This window comes from Astatotilapia calliptera, chromosome 2 (assembly GCF_900246225.1).
Source record: "Astatotilapia calliptera chromosome 2, fAstCal1.2, whole genome shotgun sequence".
Classification (NCBI taxonomy): domain Eukaryota; kingdom Metazoa; phylum Chordata; class Actinopteri; order Cichliformes; family Cichlidae; genus Astatotilapia; species Astatotilapia calliptera.
Genome location: NC_039303.1, coordinates 35,429,994 through 35,454,502, shown reverse-complemented (window position 1 = coordinate 35,454,502; position 24,509 = coordinate 35,429,994). Strand labels below are relative to the sequence as shown.

At 41.5% G+C, this 24,509-nt stretch overlaps 1 protein-coding gene across 6 annotated transcripts in view; it reads right to left on the bottom strand.

Annotated features, from left to right (window-relative positions):
- pcdh19 (protocadherin 19) overlaps window positions 1-21,232 on the bottom strand; it is a 52,461-nt gene extending 31,229 nt beyond the window's left edge. For 2 of the 6 annotated variants that reach the window (XM_026146116.1, XM_026146126.1), the window contains exons 1-2: window positions 17,919-21,231; window positions 15,059-15,407 (exon numbers count right to left, since the gene is read on the bottom strand). In XM_026146116.1, the coding sequence (XP_026001901.1) occupies window positions 15,059-15,407; window positions 17,919-20,065 (2,496 nt within the window). In that variant the 5' untranslated portion in view covers window positions 20,066-21,231. Of the gene's footprint in view, window positions 1-15,058; window positions 15,408-17,918 lie in introns of all 6 variants that reach the window. The other 4 variants (XM_026146153.1, XM_026146135.1, XM_026146161.1 and 1 more) reach the window with 4 other exon arrangements.
- Window positions 21,233-24,509: the final 3,277 nt, after the last annotated feature.

Genomic DNA, 24,509 nt, shown 5'->3' with positions numbered 1-24,509 from the left:
AGAGCACAAGATATCCCCAAAGGTTCTCCCCACCTCCCCTGGGCTGGGCCTTAAAAAGAAACACTCAGAAACACTGCAGATTATGTAAACACATTCTGCTTAAATGCTTACGTGAGAGCAGTGACTGAATAAACAGCATAACTTTCAGTCACTTTCAAAATCAGTAAACTTGGAATTCATTTTTGAATAACTTGATGCACATGACGACAGAAGTCTATCAATGTGCGTGGCGAGCGGATCAACTTGAACTCTTGTACAATCTCACTTAGCGGCATAAAGGCGGCTGCCAGTCACATCGGTGCTGCTGTAGCCTCTCTTGTTCGTGTTCTCGCTCTCTCTTTTTTTTGTCTTGCTCACTGTGACAAGGCATCTTTGCAGACATTTTAGTTGGATGGAGATTTGCAGCAGCTCATTACAGACTGGGAGGCTCTGTGAGCGGATGCAGTCACTCGGAGATGGATTGAGTGGGTCTGTTTATTGACATGCCTTAATCTGACACTGGGTAAAGGGAATGAGTCACCGCCTCCAGACACACTACCACATCACAGCCACTCCAGCAAATAGGGAGGCAGCACCTAGGATACAAGTGGAACTTCATCAGTGCTCATTAATCCAACAACCCCAGGCCACTCGCTCAAACAAACCATGTTTACACTGCATGTTGGCTGGATGGAGGGGTGATGGAGCTTTTCAAAGGGCATGTGTGCAGGTGCTGAGAACTGCACACACAAATGCGCATACTGTTGCTACACGTACACATATGCACAAACACACGTACAAACAGGTACTCTAGCCTCAAGCTCATGAAAAACGTTCCCGCCCTCATAACCCACAAGCCCCCAAACACATTATCTGTGTAGACCAGCTGCTAAAACTCACTTGATGCACTTTGTCTCGCACATCAGAGCTGGCGCTCAGATCAGGGGTTACTGATTGGGCTTGATGCCAAAGTATGTAGAGCAAAAAGGGGCTTTTATTTAACGGATCTTTTAGCTTTTGTCAGAGATGGGCCACTCCTATCAGCGATTCGGCCACGGAGGCCTAGTTAGCATTTTGATCCTATTTGCTGGTGCTCCAGTGTGACTCACATCTGGTGATAATATTTGGGATGAATCCTTCTAGACAGCTATCGGTGCTGGGATTGACAGCAGAGTATTAGCCGCACGCACATCTCCGCTGCATCTGTAAATCCAGCTTGTTAACAGGACTGTGACAGACTGCCATCAGGACGGAGACGGAACAAAAACAACAACTAATGCTTTGTGACGACACCAGTGCTTGTTTTCCATTTCACCACTAATGTTCAGTACAATGTCTAAATGTGAATTCTTTGTCTTTTATATTTGAATATAAATTTATGAAAAAAGTTTAAAAAGGAGTAAACAAGGAGCGCGTGTGAAACGCATAAGCTAGTAACTAAAATAAACCTTTTTTTGAAGAAACACACAGGCGCACAGGGAAAGCAGGCAAAGGGGAATAAATACTATGTGAGTCAGAAAGAGAATTGCACGACACGGATTTACATTAAAACACTTTGTTTTTCATGCAGAAACACACACACTCACACGCACACAGAGTCGCAGTGGGGCAGAAAGTCTGAGCGGGGCCTGATGTCTGCTCCACCGGGGACTGGGAGCGCAGCAGCTTGAGAGCAGGGCCAGTGGATAGGAGTCCAGATGTAGCAGCCTTGACCCACTCATTTGTAAGGGAGGGGTAGAGTTAGGATGGGGGGTATTTCAGCAGCTGAAACACACAGGGATTAGCCACAGTGACTTCATTTAATTTAATTTGTATTAGGGCCGTCTTTGGGGGCAAACATCGTTTTTAACTGCGAGGGGACATACGGGGTCATGGAAAACAGCAACAGACGGTGGATCTCTGCCTCCTACCCCCGCAGTGCATCAACAGGGGAACGGGACGCACTGTATTCTCAGACGTGTACACACACACACACACACACACACACGATTACACACACATGCACAAATAAATACACCTGAGCAAATGACTTGTTTCCCTCAAATTATGACTATATTATCAAGTCAAATCTCTCAAACTGACATGCATCTTAAACCTTGCATCAACCTTTCCATAGCTCAATTTCTTGAAATGAAGGCCTTTAATCCTTTTGTTCTGCCACCATGAACAACATGTAGTAATTTTTGTTGCTTATCAAAGCTCCGCTCTGTGCAGTTCTGTGCTTGTGTTTGTGTGTGTTGCAAACACTAAGCTGTTATCTACCAAGAACATATCTTAGGGGTGGATGTTTATCTGTGCTGATGCAGATTGGAGGAGTTCTCTTTGTCTCAGTGCAGTGGTACATAACATTATTTGTCTTTTGTTTTTTCATCGTTTATTTCTCCAAGGCTGATATAGTTTGATGTCCTATAGTGGAGAAATCCTTTTAGTTACCCCCAGGCATCTAATGTGCTTTTACTTGTAATCTGGGAAAGGCTGAGGGGGAAAATCTGTGCACAATCAAATAATTTAACTCCCTTTTGTATTCAGTGCAACATGACTTACAATGCAAAGTAGAAGAGGAAAACAAATCCAGTAAGTGAGTGAGTACCCAAGATTCCTCCTTACAATTTACACTAGCTCTGTGGAAAAATATGGCACCGATCAGCTATCAAGTCTGCTGTAGCCAAAGCCTGCGGTCATGCAAAAGCTTCCTCTCAGTCTTGCGCAGGTGATGTAGTCAGAGAAAAAGCTAATGTACCATGCACTGGGAGAAGAAATTTTATTACAAACACCGTCAAAAGAAAGAAAGAAAGTATATCGCCTTGTCTGTGTGAGACAGAAAGGACTGTACTGCTGGAGCCTGTTCAAGACTATCAGGCACTCGTTTTTCCTCTCTCCCCCAGCCCCTATCAAAAGATGTTACTGTGTAAAATGTCAAAGAAAAAAGAAGCAAGAGAAGTAATCTCCTTCTCCTTTTTGATCGCAAGTGGAATAATTGGAACCCTCTTAGGCTCATTACAAGAGTTGCCCGCCAGCCAAAAGACGGCTCCAACTGCCCCTCTTCATTCATGTTAGAGCTTTGAAAAATATTGCTTCCTCTAGTAACAACTCTTTATGAGATGCAATGACTAGAGGTCCTGGTACCTACATTAACGAATAATCCCACAATGCCTTTGAAAATATATCTTTCAACTTCTACTGTCAAACATCAATTCTGAGCAATGGGAGGGAAACAGCAACAATCTGGCTCTGTAATAATGTCATTATGCATATTGCACAGCACTTCTCACCATTACCCTTTTTTTTTGGCAGTGCTGTTCTTCTCAATTACATAAGTTATTCCATATGTATCCCTATAACTGATAGGCTGGTCTTCATTGTTATTACAACTATGCTTGTAATTATCGTGACTCTAATTACTATTACTGTATTACCCAAATTAACCTTATTCTGGGTTTAGATCACCCGCGCTGACGCTAGCCAAGACATGCCTATGAAGAATGGCACCAATGCCCCTTCAGATAAATCCAGTATAATTAGCTGTGTGCCTTACAGGGCCTGTGTGATGGTAATAATTAGAGCTACTGTAGCAAAGGTCATGCAAAACAATTTAGAGAGGATGCTGGCTGCTTGTGTAATGGGAGGAGGAAGGCGGAGCTCCTATTCTGTCTTTCAGAGATCGAAAACGTATAGCTGTTACTTTACCTCTGCATTTGCTCCGTTTTTAACCAATGCTCTCAAAATAATAAAAATTGAAACCCCATTTTAATGGCAAGTAGACTTCCAGCTAACACAGTTTAAATGGATCCATGATTAGATTCGAGGAAAGTGCTACAGGGTGTATCTGTTAACTGGTATCAGCGGAAATCGATTCGCTGCCTTAGAGGTGTGATAGCCGCCCCATCGCACTGTTGTTGCATCTGTTCATTAGTTTGAGTTTAATGTGTTTATGCTTACCCTTAGTTATCACTATTAATTGTGGAAGAGAGGGAGACGGCGAGAGATGTTCTGATCTACCCAAGTGCACAGGTTAATGAGCTGAGTCAAAAATGTTGACACAGAGGTAAACAAGTACTCACACCGAAGGTTCTTCTATTTCTATGCTCCCCCCATGTGGCTTGGCTCTCTCTGCAATTCCCAGATTGCTCCTAAGCTGAGAGCTCAGGGTTCTCAGTCTTGATCCATCAGGAATTCACTCTGCTCCCTCACCTCGCCACCATCACACCCCGATGAGATAAGTAACAGCCTCGTACTCAAAAATAGCATCTCAAACAACACATATGCTTATGTGTGCTAGATTGGTCTCCATCCCCTGCTGCAAAACACACACCTCCTCGTACTCCCACAAGTCTCAACAACACTTCTTTAGCAAAGAGGGATGCAAAACAGCCCTAAAGTGGTAGTATAAGACTTTTGCTGCAGCTACTGTCTGTCACCTGAACTATCACTGTTTTGCATGTTGAAGTTGATTTATTACAGCAAAGTGCCTCACATTACTGTCGACAAAACTGGGATGTTTTTAAATTTTGGCATGCTTTACCTAGCTTTTTAAGAGCTCGTGATTTGCATTAATTTGCACACAGCACTTAGCTAATAGTTCAGAATTTTGAAAATTACCCTAATTTGCTTTCTAGATAAATTAGATGATTTGAAAACTACACTCGCTCGATAAGCATGAAGCTCAAGTAGAAGACAGGTAGCTAAGCTTGCCATTAAGACTGCAAACAATAGGATCTGTCCAAAGGGAAGCCACACACGCTTCGAAAACATACAAATCAACATCTTAGTGTTTGCTTCTACAGGAAGTTGTGAGCTCATATTTTTCCTTCACACATTGCCTTACTTCCTAGCTTTCCTCTATGTATGCCAATCAGATATATAGTGATATCAAAACAAATAATTTAATTAATAATAAATGCAGAAAAAAAACTAATCCATCAATAAATATTATTACAGGAGCAAATATTAAACACTATACACCAGGTGGGAGAATTAAAGCTTTCTGCAATCAAGTACCATTTTAAATTAATAGTGAAACTACAGGAAAACTCACACAATCCTTTTATTTGTCACCTCGATCATTTTATCCTGATATACGTTCGGATGATTTCTGAGGCAGTCTTGAATCCACATTTTTCAGCAACAGCGACTGAAGCCATTGTGTCATATAGTTAATAAATGTGTGTGTAAAAGTACTTGACTGCAATACAAACTGCACTCATCAACTGTTGTTGGATGTCGAATTTATTATTATTATTATTTTTAGTTTTTTATATATTTTTTTAAATTAGAGTCCACACACTAATGGAATTCATGCAGTGGAAGAAGAGGCATACACCAGGATCCATATGTCTTTGTGACAGCAGGGATTTAAAAACTGTAAATTGTGATTATCATTGATCTCATTCATCAGATGCCTAATCTCTATGACTCACATCCACACTGGCCCCACTGGGTGACGATGAACTGTCCACCCCCACATCTGAAGTCCAAAAAAAAAAGTGTTGAGGAAAGCAGCGATAAGCGGGGCCTTATCCTTTTAAAGACACTCCCGTAATCCATCAGCGGTGGGAGGAGGGGGGGGGGGGGGGGCTTCAGCTTTAAGGGACTTAGTCTGGATTATAGCTAGTCCTCCAAATTAAACCAAAAGTCAGCTTTCTGCAGTTGCTCATGCAAGCTGGCAACTGGCTTGTTACCAGCTCTACAAACATGGCAAATGATGAAGGTCTATAATTAGAACATTTTCTCACTTAGCCACCAGATAAACTAACAAAAGTAGCACAGCAACAAAGCCTGACCCATTCCCCACTAAAGTGACTATTCTATCTTTCTGTCTCTGACCTCCTGTGATTTGACTCGTACCTGACTCTGGTTGCCGGCCAGCTTAACTACAGACAAGCTTCTCAACCAGGGCAGGGCTGTTACGTCCCCATTGATGCCACTTCCCACAGCAAAACAAGGCCAAATCTGAGGCTTAGAGGCTAAAATAATCATTACTGGGTTGCAAACAAATGAAAAGTCAGAACACTACTCCCATGTCTGCCTCCCTCTGACATTCTTTTGGATTGATTTTTGTCAGATATACAAATTCATGCTGCAGTAATTTATAGGAATATTTTAACATGTTGGGAAATATGCTCATATGTTTTTTTTACTGGGACTCAAGATCATCGATACCATTCTCATGCTAGTGCTTCCCAGATGAAGTTAAAGCAAGCAACTGATATGCTACCTGGAAACAGGGAGCCTAGTTCTATGCAAATGTAATAAAATGTGTATGCCACCAATGACAAACCTCAGAAAGCAATGTGTTATATCTTGTTAGGTCCATTTACTGAAGGAAAAAATGCAAGCAGTGGTAAAATGACAGTCGTAGTCTGCCTTTGGCTAAATCTTAACATGGAGCAAATATATATTAGAGTAGTTTTTCTTTATTTTCAAAGATCCAACAGTCAATTTTGTCAAAAGATTTTGCAAACTGATTCTTTTAAGGAGACTATTTCACCAAACTGGGAGGACAAATGTTTCCCTCTGTTTACAGAGCGAACATGTTGTGTTCATCTCTGTGCATGCACGTACATGCATTGTGTTGATACATCAGAGTCTGCTTTGATGTAATAGTCCCCAAACTTGATAAGAGCACTTGAATTTACCTCCACGGTGACCTTCCTGCTTTATTCCCCCAAGGAGGAGTCAGTCTGTCATTAAAGCACAGAAATTATAAACAATCTTTAATTTAACAAGTGCAGACATGCTGGCTTCTCCGTTCACTAGCTTCCCATAAAACTGAACTAGGAACAGCTAATCTTGAACTAAGGAGGTTACTGGGGAACGCGCTGCTCTCGGAGCAGTCTGACAGAGGCCAAGTGCTTTTCATTCATCTACTTGGCTGCCTGTGCTGTGGTATGTCAAATCATGGACGTGAGGGGAAAGTCAAAACTGTTGTCCTATTGTGCTCCACGGCCAGACGACTGAACCCTGAACATTGTTTTATAATGCCAAAAGAGAGACCCGAGATGGGGGTAAAGTTGTTACCAACTCCCATGGAAGACAATAATAAATATCAGTGGTACTGTTTTCATCTTCCACACTCAGCCCAGAGTAGATATCTAATTTATTCCCAAGCATTTTTGCCTTCATAACTTGACCTAATCTCACTCAAGCAAAGAAATGGATTCCCATCTTCTCTAGAAAATGGATATGGGTGTAAATAATATGCCTGGACACTTTCTGAAAAGCCTTAATCCCAAGAAAACAAACCTGATTGAAGCAGGCCCACCTGATTTGCGTTCAGGAAAACTAGATAATCAAAATGCAAAACAGCCTTTGATAGAAAAATTAGCCAAGTTCTAACATCAAATCCCCTACAAACAACATCAGCATATTCGCCTCCTGAACTTTTATTTGTATTCAGTGTTTGGGTTTTTAATGTAATCACAGTGCATTCGGGGCTCCATCAATGAGCTATTCTGATTTGCGTCAGGCTGAATCACACTAACTGCTTAGAGGTCTGCAGACATCATGAATGAGAAAAGGACCCACACACTGAACACATTAGGGGTCCTACCATCGCCTTAGACAGAGGTACAATGGGTAAGGGAGGCGAGATAAAGGAAGGGGATAACAGGGGTGAATGAATTGCTGACGTTGATCAGGCAGAGAAGAAGGGCAGAGTGGGAGAAAAGAAAAGAGGAGGCCCAAGACACTGGCCACACAGGGCATGAGGGAATGGGGGGCTTTGAGAGGCCTACACTCGGTCATAGCCCATTAGCCCGGTTGGGTGAAAATGCTACAGCTCATTACATGCTCTGCCTCTGTTGTGTGGATGAACAATGCACAATTACGCTACCCTGCTGCTTCTCTAGCCATACTGCTGCATGCCTCTGAGGCGGCTGATATTGCTGCTATAGCGGCTCGCTTGCCAACAGCCCCCGTGCTCATCAAACATCCCATACATGGACTCCCTAACGCAAATTCAGGTTTATGTGTAGAAACAAAAGTGCTGTTTGAATGTGCTAAAATAAAAAGGGGAGAAGCAGGAAGGTCTACTCACCATCGGTGTGCACAAAACAATGGCACAATGCAGCATTTGTGTGAGTAATATAATGACTAATGTCTAATCCACCTTCCTTAAATTGTATTAAATGCCAGACAAGCGACAAATGGATAATTCTTTTCTTTTCTTTTCACAAAGTGTAAGACTTATCGCGAATCCAGGTGCAGTCTGAAAATATAGATCCAAGTGTAAGAAAACTAGAGTCCCTGAAACTGCTGTGACAATATCTGCAATGCAGTGAATAAGTGAGCCCAGGATTCATCTATCCACCAGCAAATTGGTTCACTTCAAGTCTTGCTCCTTTCCACTCTACAATTATGCATGCAGAAGTTGACATTTAATCTGATGGGGGAAATGCTACATAAGATCCTCCTGCTCCCTCTTTGTTTTAGGCAAAAAACAGGACACTTGGAAAGGTCATTCTTCCCTGGTGTCAGAGCTGGCTGCTTGGAAAAGTTTCTGTTCACAGCGACTATTGTTATGTTTCACAGAATCCCTCCCCCATTTCCCTGTCATTCAAAAGCCACAACATCAGCACTCAAGAGAAAGCCCTGGGAACTCTTTTAACAATGTGGTAACAAGTCTGACAACCCACAGTTCAACTAAAACAGGACAAGGGGAAAATTAGAAGCCCGATATCTATGAATTTGAATTAATACCTTTTCTCTGTGCATTTGGATAAAATTAGTTTTTGGCACACGTAACGGTCATTACAGGAGAATTGTAATTACTTTTTTCTCACTTCGTTTACTTTCCCAAAAACATTGTGCTTTTGTTGTTCAATAACACATCTGGAAAGAAAACAATTATTTTTCCAAATATGGATGGCAAGCCCTTTGCTATTCTTATCTGCAAGAGGGAACAAATATATTGAAGCAGTGTCTATGTTTTCTTCCAGTGCATGCCAGTAGACATTGTAAATATGCTTCTGTTTTAATATTCTTAAGCCACAGGGATGGCAATCGGCACATTCCTCTTGACACACACTGAATGCAACGAAGAAAATAATATTGTGAGCAAATAGATTTCACTTCTGGCCATAACAAGTCTTAGGGTTTGTATTTTTTTAAATATGTAAGCTGACCTTTCCTATCCTATATTAATGTAAATACAGACATTTCCACAAAAGGCAGCAAAATCTGAATTAACGAGAGAAAGTTTTTTTTTTTAATAATATTTTTTTATTATTCTTGTGCTCCCGAAGCTGTGTGAAAAGTTACCTCAGACTTGTATTACTTGATTTCCATGTTTATTTCTGAAAAACCTCACCCCCGCTTTGTTTCACACTCGAGAACAGCCAGACTTGGCACATAAACTTTGCTAAAAAAAATTTTTTTTAAAGTGTGACCTGCTGGAATGACCACTTTAAACGTCTCAGTAAATCACTGGTGATGGTACATTTGCACACCTCTGTTGTCCTCCTCGTGTTGCAGGATTTCCACTTGAGAAAACAAAATGTGGCATATTTGTGTCAGAGAGCATAATTTGAAAAATACAAAAAAACAACAACACCAGAGGAAACTCATTTAAATGGGTAATTACATCCACGAAGCATCGCTTGCAGGACTTAACAAGGTGCGTAATGAGGGTCCCCTTCCCCAGCGATAAACGTCATCGCCTTGTCCATTTTCTTCATTTTGCCATTTCTCATTTAGGGGTGGACCCATCAATGTACGAACCCAGTGCTGTCATACCTCTTTTAGCTGACTGAAATTAGCATATGACTACAACCATTACCTAAATATTTTTGTTTCACAAAAACCCCTTTGGTTAAAAGATTTAGGGGGAAAAAAGCTAAATTAAAGTGTATCTTCCTCAAATTAAGTAAAATTATCTCAAAAGATTGAGGAATGATTATGTCGACATGGTTTTAATTTTTTTTAGCTGATTAAGTAAAATCATCTCAAAAGATTGAGGAACAATTACGTAGATATGCTTTTACTTTTCTAGCTCAGAGTAACTGTGTGCGTGCAATCTTCTGACACGTGCCTCTTGCGGTACGCGGTTATTTGACTCGAGATTTTTAACTGCTGAACGAATCTGACACGCCTCAAAGGATTGATTTTAAAAGACCGTCGAGATTTAAAGGAAAGATATCGAGTGGTGCAAAACTCAAAACACCGTCGTTCGTCTGTGCCACGGAGCACATTCACGAGTCCACAAATGTAATCATAATATTTGTGTTTTCAAGGGGGAAGAGCATCTTGTACATGCAATAAAGAAGCGACATGATTGCTATCTGTATCGCGGTTAATACGATTTGGGCAATAAAATCTCTTCCTCATCCCAATGCAGTATTTTAGACAGAAAAATAACATGTTTCAGGCTGCAGCAGTACAGGTTGAAGAAAATCATTGACATCCTATAAATAGATATCACCCCCCTTTTCCCTCCCACTCTGTCTCGACTCGATTTTTCAGGCCTTGCCATTTTTCTGCAGCATAACTCCCTCTGTACAATCTTTGCAAGTCACATGTAGTTAAGGATACATGCAGTGACATGTGTACATCAGATGCTGTCACTTGTGTGTTTTGACTCTTAAACTCTTTTGGCTGGATGCTCTGATCCTGACGATAGGGCGGCAACCCGGCGGGGCTGGATGCTTCTGACTGGCTGCCTGGGGTTGTTATGTCATTTCATTGTAGCTTTGCGACATCGAGAATGACATGCGGTGATGGGGTGTTGCGGGTTAGGGTCAAGGCTATAAAAACCTAACCAAGCGTAAAACTAGCACTAGTTGTACATGAACTGAAAACCATCTTGCTGAGTAACGCTGCTCTGTCAGCTACAGCTTGACCAGTTTGGCGAATTAATTACAATCAGATATAAGAGGCCACTAAGCACATCACATCACACTTTTAATTTTCTTTGACAGATGCTGCTTTATTTCACTTTATAAACACTGACACTTGAAAAGCACAAGATTTCTGAAGTCTCTACCTTACAAATAACCTCTCTAAATAATTAACAGGTTCAACTGCCACTCAATCAGTGAGCTTCTGAGGCTTTTGTAGATGAAACGATTCTTTTTCAAACGGTCTGAAAATAGGAGACGTTAAAGAATGTAACATACCCCACCCAAGTCTTCCAACGCATCAAAAAATAAATAAATAAATGAAATAAAATGCAAGATCAAGGTGTTATGTATCCCTCCCCTTATTGCACGACATCTGTATAACTGTCATTTTCTCTTTCCTAACACGATTAGTCTTTGACAAACTATTCAGAGTTGCAGAGGTATATCTGTGACCAGAACTAGACACCAGTAAATTTGTGACACCAGAACTGTCCTGTGAGATCAAACACTAAACATGACACTAAAATAAAAACATTTTAGCAACATTTCCACGCGCCGGCAGTACACGACACTAAAAGTGTACTTTAAATGCAAAATTCACAGCATTGTTTGATTATTGAAAATATGAAATATGCTTCTCACTCCTCCTTCTCTGAGATTTCTGAGTCAGTCATAATGATGTAAATGATAATGTCACAGCCCATATTTCAAATAAATGTGACACTCCATAAGAAATATTGTGTGTGCCTGTGTATTCACGAGTACATGTGTGGGGGGAGATTGGCAGTTTCAACAGATGTGTAGTATGCACTGACAGCATGACATCTATTTTGCATGCTCAATATGACACGTCTGAATGCTCCCATGCATATTGTCCCGATGTGAAGTGATAGCAAGGGATGTGCATCCTCGCTGGAACCACTCCCTGTTGTCTTTCCTACATCAATATCAAAATGTCTTCGTTACTAACGGGAAAAACAGCAAGACAGATACGCAGATCTCTTTCTTTTTTTTTCTTATTTAGCATACTTTGATTGACTGCGAGTGCAAACACAAAAGGTACTTTTTTTTCTTGTTATATAACTAAAACTTGGACAGTGTATTTGAAGGGGTGTGGTGGGCATATGGATTGCTGGGTTGTTGGATGACTGCTTCTGTTATCAATCAATTTATCCTGTAAAACATACTTTTGACCGAATGCATTTTACACTGTGTAACACAATGTCAAATCGCTTTTTTCTTCAATTTTACACATCACCTTGTTCTGATAAATCCTCCCTACAAAAAAAAAGATCTCTTACCTGAATAAGGCTAATCGATGAAGTAAGACAACTCATTTTCCTGCTATACTCATTATCTGGAATCACAGGTGTGAGGAGCCTTAGTACACATTACAAATTCAAAAACACATTCTAGCCAAAGGCTATTTCTTTACTGTATAATTGTCTCCCCCACCAAGTGATTCACTATAATTAAGCCATGGAAGACAGCTCTATTCTCTTGTGAGCATTCATATTAGTGCTACTACAGGCAGGTCTAACAAACATCTCACAGCTGATGCTTTTCCAAACAATGGACAGTAATGTTTAGGGATGTATATGGATGATATACTGGTCCACATTCTCACGAGGGAGAATGCAATATACACAATGCAACTACAGGTATGAGGCCTTTGGGGAGACCTGTCACTGTTATCTTGGCAAAGACTGCTGTAGGTGTGTGTGTGTGTGTGTGTGTGTGTGTGTGTGTGTGTGTGTGTGTGTGTGTGTGTGCCAGCATGCTTTGTCTAACGCAGGAAAAGCTCGACTCCAGCTGCTCTGACATAAGCAGGATTCTCGCTGCCCCACATGAACTAACAATAGAGGAGAACTTTCTATTGATCAAAAGCATAAATTACAAACAGATACAAGCCCATATCCTGTTTCCCTCCATTAACAAACCAAATCTGACAAGGTTCTGATGGCTGATAATTTTAAACTACACGTTTTGAAAATAAACAAATGCAGCGACATCACTGTGCCGTGGTGTAAAAACAAAAGGCTCTTCTGCCAAGGATAAATGAATCATGGATAATTACGAGGTTGCCCTCAGGATGAAAACAATTTTTGGGGACAAAGCAGCCTTAGTAATCACAACAGTGCAGCCACTCGTGTGTCCTAGCCAGTCAATGGGATATGGGTTGAGGACTTGTGGAGTCAAGTGGTTTCAAGCCCAAGCTTTCTCATTGTAACAAAGCAATTAACAGTCATCCCACTGCTGTTTGTTTGTGCTATAAATGGCATTGTAATTATACCAAAACATTCTTTTTTTAATTTAAGAGTAACATTTGTACATCCTGTATAGCCTCTGTCTCTTGCAAGTGTCACAATGGGGAGCCAAGAAAACAGTGACAATGTCATTGTGCTGGGTTATCTGCTGGGGGACAAGGCATGCTCTTGATACTGTTTTCTTTACTTAGTGAATCTCACACACACACACTCTCTTTTCTCGGTCCAGAAAATGTGCAAATGTCGGGTCAAAGAGATGTTTGTCAACATCTAGTGGAAGAAGGAGAGAGAGGGAAGCTGCATGCTAAACAGCCCCAGCCTCTATTAGGCCAACCAACTGCCTCCAAGAAAATGAGAAAACGTGGTCGAGGCTCAGACACCTGGCACTAAGACTCAATATTCACCCTGGCTCACTCCTTATCTCTTTATCTGGCCTCACACAGCTCTATCAAGACAACTCTAAGCTTTGCATATGGAATCATCAAAATCAATCTTTCTCCTTACTTGCTCCCTCTCCCCTTTTTCATTAGGTGAAACAAATAAAGGGTGTCCTGATCCTGCGGCAAACGGGCTTTTATTGGATGCTTCAGCCAAAGAGACAGGATGCTGTTCAAGTTTTTGTTTTTTTACCAGGTTAGTGGATATCTTGTAGATTTTTTTTTGAGAGAGAGAGAGAGAGGGAGGGTTGTGTTGACCTGCATAGCACTGCCTACCAGCTGCCACAATCACAGAAAACTGGTCACTTCATGTACCTGCTGAATCCCACACCTCTGCCTCCACTGACACAACTACATTTTTCATTTTTTCCACCTGTGTTATTCACACACAGTCACTTGGAACCAGCTCAGACAGGCTCAGTAAATCAGCATGCCTGTAAGTAGGTCTCATTGACCTCTCACAATCCATTGGTGCCTGGATCTTTCAGGATCATCCAGTCAATATATCAATATCCATCTTGTGTTCCTTGTTTTAAGACCCCCTACCCCCACCTTCTCCTCACTGGAATGTCAAATGGAGACTGTAACCATCCTTTACAAGGGTGTGTGTGTATATGTGGAGCTTGCCACTAATATGAGTGGGTGTGGTAAATACTCTGATACAAGTACACACACATACAAATCTAAATGTCCCCCTCTCCCATGGGATTGAGGAGAAGTGGGTCATGAAGAAAAAAAGAAAGGTTGACGACAGAATCCAATAGATGAGTTCATACATACAAAAAGATCTATAAACTAAGGATCAGCTGGTCGGCATACACCTGTCAGCTTGAATAGCCTTTCAAGTCAGACCTTCACTGCTCTGCTGGAGCCATGCATGGTGTGTCAGGGTAATTCAATGGCTGGCTGTGCAGAGCAGCCATGCGGTAATGCTGTAGCCAAATGGACGACATACTGATTTAAGCAATGATTATTCTTTCTGTTAGCACCTGAAATGCTGTGAGGTAGAGGTGATTAGCCAGGTCAATACATCTGGCAGGTGGACAAACTCCTGGTTTTTTTTGCAATTGCTCAGCACATAGAAATAAAAAAACAAGTGGAGTAAGAGATGCCAAATAATCCACTTTGTTAGGCCTCCAACTTCTGCTTGGCAAAGCACTCTCATCAAAGGACAGCTTCAGTGCCTCAGCACCTTAAAATGCCTTGAAGGATTCCTCTCAGATCGACTGACATATTGCCATTTCAGTGGCTCAGCTTTTCCATCAATAATAGACCAACATTTCACTGGCACTGTGTTCTTTGGTACAGTGGAATGCTACATATCCCTGGACCCTTTTTTTTTTTAGATATTTTTGCCCACATATACCTGTTATTTATTATCAAGCAAACTAAATGCTAAAATTACAAAAGTAACAATTTCTTTGTTTCTCCTAAACCATTGCATTTAATCACAGGAATCAGTTTCAAATTTAAAATGTATTCTAAAGCCAAAGCAGCCCAGCCAAGGATCAAGGACAGAGCACAGTGGATTTTATCTCACCTCTGGCAGTGGCATGCCGTTGATGATGAGGTCTGGCTGCTGCTGGTGACCCTGCCCTGTGAACGGGTGCTGATAGCCATGGTTGGGAGCTGCATTGCGTGAGTTCTGGTTCTCCACGTTGAGGAAGGTGCTCTCAGAGCGCCTGCAGCCCAGCGGCAGGGTCTGCTGGTGGTAGTCGAAGTAGTTGAGCGAGGAGGTGAGAGATGAGCAACTCACCACATTCATCTTGTCTGTCTCTTCAACGTCTCGGGGCACCAGGCGGATGTCGTTCTTGCTCAGCTTCTTCTTTTTGCTGGACTTCTTCTGGTTGCCGTATGAGTACTCCGCGACCCTGCGCAAGTAGAAGAAACTGAACAGACTCAATAAAGCAGTGTTCTGCCTTCCCCCTCCCCTGCCCATATGGTCAAAAAGTTTCCCCACCATGCCAGCTAGGACACTGTTCAACCATGGGATAATTGCCCTTTTCCAAAGGTGGAGCAGCGCACGTAAGTGACCTTCCACTCGAAGCTTGCAGTGGAGCTGTTATCCCTTGTTTGTTTGCATTTGCATGCTCAACAATTGACATGTCACAAACAGGCAGACAATATGCAAACATGCCAAAACCACAGAAGCACAGCAAAAAGAGCACACTGATACCGAGCAGCATCGGCAGTATATGCAATCACATTCAAAGCACACATCCCACACTAATTCCATTTTTTCTTTCATTATCAAGGGAGCCCACTAGCAACACGGAGTGCAGGAGAACTGCAGATTCAAATTCATTTAGCTGCTCTCAGTGGCTGCTGCAAACTTGAACTGAGTATTTTGACTTTAACGAGAGCAAATGAGCAACACAGCCATGTTTTATCAAAGGATTCTCAGACTGGGGGAAATATCCATTCTTCACACAGCCCTGCAGTTTTCCACAGGAGAACAGATGCTAAATACTCTGCAGTGATCAGTGCAACCCTCACTAGACATATTCAAGAAAATATGTGATCCTTTTTACCACCTGCATTACCTCAAAGACTGGAAAGGGTCATTTTTAACCTTATGGCATGGGGGATATGGTTTGTTTCCCACAATAATTTGATAACAAAACTATAGCTGCCAAGTAAATTGAATTACCTGAATGTATCCGATCCTTTCTGATGTCAAACATGTCTCTGCTTTACTAGGCCTCACTGACCTCTGTTCTTCTCTGAAAGGCAGCACTTATCCTCTATCATTCCTAAAATCACACTGACTAAGAAGGTGCACCACTGTAGTTTGTCTTTTTCCTTTTTTCCTTTTTGTCTTTCAGATTGCATCTTGAAACAACCCCCATTCTGCTCCTCCTTGATTCAGAGGAAAGAAAATGGGCAGCTGCAAGGGTAGAAAATGCTTCATCGCTGTTTCATTTATCATTTTAACATGTTTTCTTTCTACTTTGTGCCCACAATGAAATCTGGGAGGGAAAATCTTCAGAGTCAGAAAGACTGACAGAGGACAAGCAATAAATTGGAGACAACTGCTCCTCATATTCGAGGTGGCGACTGAGAAGCAGAGCACATCAGTGCTGATTAAAGCACCCAGCAGGGATAGTGTCGCACACTCGGAGAGCAAAGTACTGGGAGCAGTTCTGAATTTTGAATTTGTTGTTGTCTATCATTGGGGTTTTTTTCTCTGAAGAAAATGCACAACTGACATTAAAAAAAATGTGAGAAATGTTTCTGTCGAGATGTCAATAAATAGATTTCCCTGTATTTCCAAACAGGCTCAAATAAAAACACGTTTATAACATTTTTCCAGGAGATATTAGTGTCTCTTGTTAACAATTAAAAAAAGGGGTCGACTGTGATGGAGACATAGTTTGTGATTATGTTTTCCTCTTAGAACTCTCTAGTCCAAGTCCAATCTTTGCAATTAAGAGTGTTGAAACACGCCTGTGATAATTTCAAGGGAACATTTTTTATACATATATGTACATCATTTGTAATTAATGGTGAAAAAAACAACAACAATTATTCTTAAGTCAGTTCTCACGTTTTCATGACCACCACTGCTTAAAAAAAATTAAGTAACTTTAAATCAACAAAATAATGTTTGGAGCAAAATATGATTATAGCTTCAGGTTAAATTCTCAAATCCAATCTATATGTAAATTTAGTGGTAATGTGGCACGGGGAAATCAAAGCCAGAACTGATGTTCAGACTGATGAACACAACAGAATATCCGCTATGCAAGTTCAGGAACACAATAATCTGCTCCTTTCCATGAAGCAGTCTTCATAGTTAATGAGTGGGATATGACTTACATACTCTCATAGAATCTAAACTCTTTTTCTTTTTATGTTATATTTATATTTACATTATTATACTTTTTGTAGAGAAAGGCAGAGGGGAGCCTGAATGATCCTTGAGGACTATCCATAATCACACTAGATTAAAGCTGATAACAGCCAATCAGCCACGGTGGAGGTTAAATAATAAATGTCTGGTTCTGCTATTGAGCCAGTGGGGCGTTAATTGTCCGGCAACACATCCGCAAATTGAACATGACAGTTGAACCGTCATATTTATGAGTCAATTGGTTACAATGAAAGAATTAAATCCATCAATCATGTTCCGCTAACACGGAACAGTGGGCCTTAGCGAATGTTTCTGATTTAATGCAGTAGAGATTATTTAGATATAACTCAATTTCAGCTGTGGAAAGAAATCTGCTGTCCTCAGATTAGAAGCCTTTACATGCTGCATAACAAAAGCAATGCACTGACAACTGACAGGTTCAAGCGTGACTGCGAACACACAAAATGTCTCTCTCTCTCTCTCTCCCTCTTGCATACACAAATCTATACATCCATACACACAAGCACGCACGGGCTTTAGTCAGTACCTGCAGTTGTACGTCCGGATCTCCTTGTTATCCCTCTTGCACTTGACCGCCACAAAAATCATGGTGATAAACAGGATAGCTGCGATAGAGCCCAAGGCGATGATGAAGATGAGAGACAAGTTGACAGGTCCTATAGACTCCTGCGCGCTGAGGTCTGGAGAGAGGTACACCACTATATAGGCCGAAGAGGACAGGGAGGGCTTGCCGTGATCCCTCGCCACAACTGTGATTTCGTAGGTGGATTTGGCGTTTTCCCCAAACATTTTGGTGGAGCGTATCTCTCCGTTCACCTGGTCGATTTCAAAGAAAGTCCTGTCTCCCTCTGAGATAGTGTAGGTCAGCCGCCCGTTCTCCCCCTCATCATAGTCGTCAGCTTTAATTTGGGTCACCATGTAACCCTTCGCAGCGTTTCTTGGGATAGAAACTTCCGCTGTGCCATTAACCAGCGGAGGGTTTGTCATAACAGGTGTGTTGTCGTTGACATCCAACACGACGATGCGCACTGTTGCGTTACTTGATAAAGACGGATTGCCGTTGTCTCTGGCCAGCACTTTGAAATCAAAAGTCCTAGTGTATTCATGATCAAACGACCTCATTGAATAAATGCGGCCTGATGGGTTTATGCTGACATATGTGTTTACATCCATGTGCTTAATCTCACCAGGGACTATTGAGTATGAAACGGTGCCATTCATCCCCAGATCAGGGTCTTCAGCTGATACTGTTAGCAGGCATGAGCCAGGGAGGTTGTTTTCCATCACCATCTCTTGATAGTGTGGCTTAAGAAAGTGGGGAGGGTTGTCGTTTTCATCTGTGACTTTTACTACCAACGACTTTGTGGCGCGTAAAGGGGGGATGCCACTGTCCTCTGCTTGGATGGTCAGGTTGTATGTGTCCTTTTGCTCTCTGTCCAGCCTGCCATCAACAAGTATAGTGGAAAAGCTCTCATATTCTTGTAGTCTGAACGGAACATTACCCTGCAGCCTGCACTGCACTTTGCCGTTTGCCCCAGAATCCTTATCTGACACCCTCACCAGCGCAATGACATATCCACGCTGCGCGTTTTCACTAACTTCCACCATCTCTGTGTTCAGTGAGAGTAAACTGATGACAGGTGGGTTATCGTTAGTATCCATCACATTCACGGTGACTTTGCAGTGAGCTGGGATAGAGTTTGGACCTAGATCTTTGGCTTGGACGTCGATTTCATATATTTGCGTCGTTTCATAATCCAAATCACCAATGACAGTGATAACCCCGGTTCTGGGGTCAATTTTGAAAGCATCCCTCGTTTTCTCGGTGACGTAACTGTTGAACGAGTACAAGACCTCTCCATTAGTGCCTTCGTCGGGATCCGTTGCATTCAAGTCTATGACTAATGAATTACGGGGGGAATTCTCCATCACATTAACTGTATACACTGGCTCGTCAAAAACGGGGTTGTTATCATTAGAATCAATTACTTTAATATTTAACTGGACCGCACCTATCTTTGGTGGGTCTCCTCCATCTTCTGCGCTGATTTCATATGTATAGTGGGACTGAGTTTCCCTGTCTAACGATTTTTGCACAACAAGCTCAGCAATTTTCGACCCATCCCCTCTGGTCTTTATTTCTAGTCCGAAAAGCTCATTTGGAGTGATAGAATATGATTGCACTCCAAAGATCCCCGAGTCCGGATCGCTTGCCCCCTCTAGGGGAAACCTGGTACCAGGGGAAGCATTCTCAGAAATTTCTATGTCAATGTGGCTCGTAGGGAATCTGGGTGCGTTATCGTTCAAATCCTCAATTTCAACTTTGATGACACAGATCTCCATAGAGTTTGACATCACTTCTAGGGATATAATGCACTTTGGGTTTTGTCGACAAAATACGTCCCGATCTATTTTCTGTTGGGCTGTAAGAATTCCTGCTGGACTCAGTTCAACATATCCAGGATGTGAATTGGATATGACCCTCAAGTACGGGGGCTGCGGTGCAATCTGAAATCCTTGCTTTAGTGCGTCGTTTGTCACGTTTCCTATCACTGACCCGGCCCTCATTTCCTCGTTTATTCCATACTTTAAATTGATAACAGCTTCAGTCCCGACCCAAAAAAGGAGGAACACAGCAGTTAATTGTATTAATTCCATCTCCTTCGTTTGCATTGTACCTGTTGACTTTTCCTGTGCCTAACAAAGACCTTGATAATTACGCACAGAGGTACACGTCAGAGACAACTGGAAAAATTATGCAAATTAACCATCTCATTAAAATGTCCAAAAAGTATCTGAGTGATGAAAATCTCGTATGTATGAAAATTATATCTAGGTGTGAAAGCTAAAATTCTAACAAGTGCCTTAGCCTATTTCACTCTCCACAGGCAGGGAACATCCTCTGGTCTACTGCAGCGGACGAAACACTGGGGACGACAGATCTGTGAAAACATGCTGAATCTTCTCACAGTACTGATTTAGTCGAATAAATCCGTGCTGCTCTTATCAAGCGGCAAAGTGGTCTTACACAGAACTCGTGCGATGAATCGTCCATTTTCAAGTGGGCTGGAACTAGAAATAAATGTTCGGACTGCATAGACACAAAATTCCTTTGAGTAAGTCCACAATTTAAAAAAAAAATCTTCTTTGTTGATAAAGTAAAGGAGCTTAAAAGTCCGTGTTAGATTTTCAGCCTTTATCCCAGTCAATATTTAAGTCGCATTTTGAATAAACATCTTGTTTTGTGCAATTTAATACAGGCAGTGGTCAAATTTCCTTATCGATAGACAGCTATAGGCTTTTAAACAATTGATGAAAAAAATAAAATAAAATAAAGAATCAGCAGTCGCAAAATTATTCAACAGCCTAAGTCCGGATAGCTTTGCTTAAAAAAAGAGGGTGCAATTGCAGGAATGTCTCATCACATCACTCAAGTCCCGATTACCTTTTTATTTCCAGCAGATTTAGTCTTTCGTCCCCTCCGTAAGTCTTCAAGCTTTTACTTACTAATTGATTTCCTTCTGTGTCAGTTGGAAAAGGCTTCACATATCCCGATTATTAGTCCATGCAACACAGAAAAAAAGAAAAAAAAATCCGATGAAAATGTAGCCAAAAGCCTGTGGGAGGAAACCTTGTCAGAGCACTACTGTATGTTCAAAACGCATTTCATGTTTAGCTGCAGCAAACTGAAGCACAGTCGCCTATATCCAGCCTGGTTGAGGCAGAAAAAAAGAAATCACTACTCGTTGCCAGAAGGCTGTCTAGTTGACTCCAACAAGCGCTCCTCTCGCTTCACTGGTGCACACTGGCGAACTCTCAGCTCCGAGGCGAGCGCTCGGTCTGAGGACCCGCAATCTCCTCAGCCAATCAGGGGTTACACAGGAGGGCTGGAGCTGCTGGTGGGTGGGGCAAAGTACAGCAATGAAACGCGGCCAACTACCTGTTCTCCTGCAGATGGACGACTTGACGGGCAATTACGTCGTACACGCCGAAACACGAAGCTGAGTATTAGATGATCGTTAGAATGCGGTTCCAAATGTAGGGTCTGGGGACCCATGGGGGTCTTTGAAAAGACTCCCACGAATGCCACAGACAAGAGTAACAGACTAATTTCTTCCAGCAGAAGCGGAGAAGCGAACCCACGGATAAGTTTTCACAGATTTGCCCCTGCGTTCCTTTCTACTGTTGTGCTCCATTAAATGTAACAAGTCATATTTTACTATACAGATCTTCAACAGGAGAATACTCGCTCTTGTTTTTGACTTTTGTTAGAGACAAGAGGTGATACGTCAAGGTGTGGTCACCTCCGTGCCAGAGCAGACATCGAAACTACTCGACAGTGTTTACTGTTGGCTTATGCTGCATATTTTAGAGTCAGCCACGGCCTGCTGATCTATAGCCCACAACCGTTGCAAGTGCACGCATCGTGTTGCATCATTTAGACCCTAGACGTGGCTGTCATGCATCTAATGTTCTGAACTTCAGCAACACCGGGCACCACGGTGAGGCAATTTCCAATAATGAACAAATATTATAGGCCTAGATGATGGCTTCCATGTAACAACAAGCTGGGGGGGGGGAATCAATAGTAACTCAGATTTATATAAAATAAAAAGAAATTCTCAAGCTTTTACCCCACGAACGGTCACAGCCAGTTGTCTGTTTCATACCTCCTTGATGCTAGCGTTGTTGTATTTTTTTTTATCGCTATTAGTTCATTATTTTGTTAAATACTTTGTAATGAACACGAGAACCATAGAAAGCCTACAACAGAGTGTTTTTAATTATAGAGATAATGATTTTTATTACGCCATTTAATGGCTGTAAATATTAAACCTTTTGTTAATAAGGCCAGTAATGAGTTGGGTTCACCGTGACCTTCATCCTACCTACAGCTAATGGTCATAATGGAACAACACATTCAAGGCGCCCGTTGTGCTATCTCCACAATGGGTAATTGACATTATGGCTCCATCTAATGTGACCAGTTTACCACCATTAAATCTCAGCCAACACAAGCAGGAAACTATGGCAAGAAAAAAAGGATTGAATATGAAGTTTAGTCGTTCTGCACATATTGCAGACTGTCATCGCCCTCCTTGAAATCTCACTCTTTTCATTCAGATGGAAGCGACACTCGCTTACAGCCGGCCCTTTGCACGCAGACACGCACGCACACCTCCTCCCATGCAGCCAGGCTGCTTGCCTGACTCTAACCGGCGCTCAGCCGCCATCACATCCTGTCTAGGGCTGGCAGATTTCAAAGTCACAAGGGTGACACCTAGCGTCCGCAGCCTCCGCTCGATTCTGTTATTCCAGCTTGTCCATTTTACCCCCAGACTGTTTCACCCCCACGAAAAACAAATAGCGTGCCACAAGAATAACAATGAAGCACATCGGCAAATCAATTCCCTGTCTTTATTGGAACAGAAGTCTAGAGTTTGACCACAATTAATATTCTGACCAGGAGGAGAATTAGTTCTGAGCCATATCCAATCATTGTTATCGATATAGGATTGTTGAACTGTATGTGGAAAGGAGAATGCGGTCGTTGTTTTGCAATGTAAAGATGTAATTTACCAAATTCATTTATGTTTCTATTCACAACAAAAGCTTCAGCTGTGTCCGTTTAATAAAAAATCAAGCTACAGCAGCTTCACTGAGCCTGATTTTGTGTACTCTCTTGACCAAAAACCCTTCAGAATACATGGATATGAAAGAGTACATTACTGTATCTCCCGCACCAGAACAGAACAAATTTTTGTCCTTAGAAGTTTAGAATTACTATCAGCTCCATACTCTTTAAATGTTGAGATTAAGAAAAAAAAAGAAAAAAGAACCACTTAATGTTTAAGCGATTCAGATGCCCTAATGTCTTAATGGACGTCTAAACTTCTCTTGCACAAAGAAATCACATTTTGACAAAAAAATCAAGTGTGACCAACTTGTTTGCTTTGCTGCAACATCTTTAAGACGTGTTGCAATTGTACAAAGACGGTGCCAGTAGAATCTTTAAGCTCATACATTGTTAATGTTGAGTTAAACAACCTTAGGCAATGGCAAGGGACTTCTTTTCTCCTCCGGGCTTTCTGATCACTGTATGTGCAAAACAGTGGAGAGGACGCTTTGTATTTCTGTCAGTCTGAGGTTATGATGCAGAGGCTTGTATTGTTTGCTTGATTGTAAGTAAAAAAGAGAGAAAAGTTCTTCACAAAAACTGTCAATTAAAGTAATGAGCAACTTAAAACTGCTGCTTTGATTGTGCTCATATATGGTGGAAAGTGGGTGAGCAACAGTTTGCAATAAGTGAAGATGGACTTATTGTTTCTTGTGTGTTTTTTAGGTGTTAAGAGATTGACTTACTAATTGCAAAAGGGCTTGAGTTCTGCCATCAACCCAGTACAGTAAGGTTAAAGAGAAAACCTTAAGTATGAAAATTTTCTGATTGAAGAGCTGCAGTATGTGGCGAGGGCTAAGAGGTTAAAAATGTTGGAGATGTTTCTCACCCTTCAGTTGAGTGCTGTGTGAATAAACGCAACAGCACTGCCTGGAGCAGCAGGGTAGATCATAAACTACAGCAGTAATTTAGCCACAATGTATTTCTTTCTCTCAGAAAGCGATGGCATGTTTCATTTATGAGCTACAATCTACCTCAATATACTTCCTGCTGTTGACGTACCTTTGTGTCTTTTATTGATTTTACAGCTACATTAAAATCCTTAAATTTTCTGTTGTGGGTGAGTGATGATGCATTGTCTGCTTTAACATTAGTGTTTGGTTTTTCTTTAACCACAACAATTACTTGTTCTGTAAAAAAAAAAAGAAAAAGAGGAGAACTTATTGCGAGAAAGTAAAGTAATGTGTTTACTTGTCCACCGATTCATTAAACTGTCAGTCAGGCTCAGGAGCACACATAATATTCCAGCCTCAGTTCTCTTTTACACCACGTTACAGTCTTTTTAACTCTGAAACAACATATGATACATTTACAATAAAAATATATATTATACATCAAAATAGGAAAGTGATAATCAGTACATTTCAACACCTAACAGAAAAGATAGAAAACTATGCCCTTATTTGAGTCGTGACACATCTGTGTCACAGTTTAAACTCA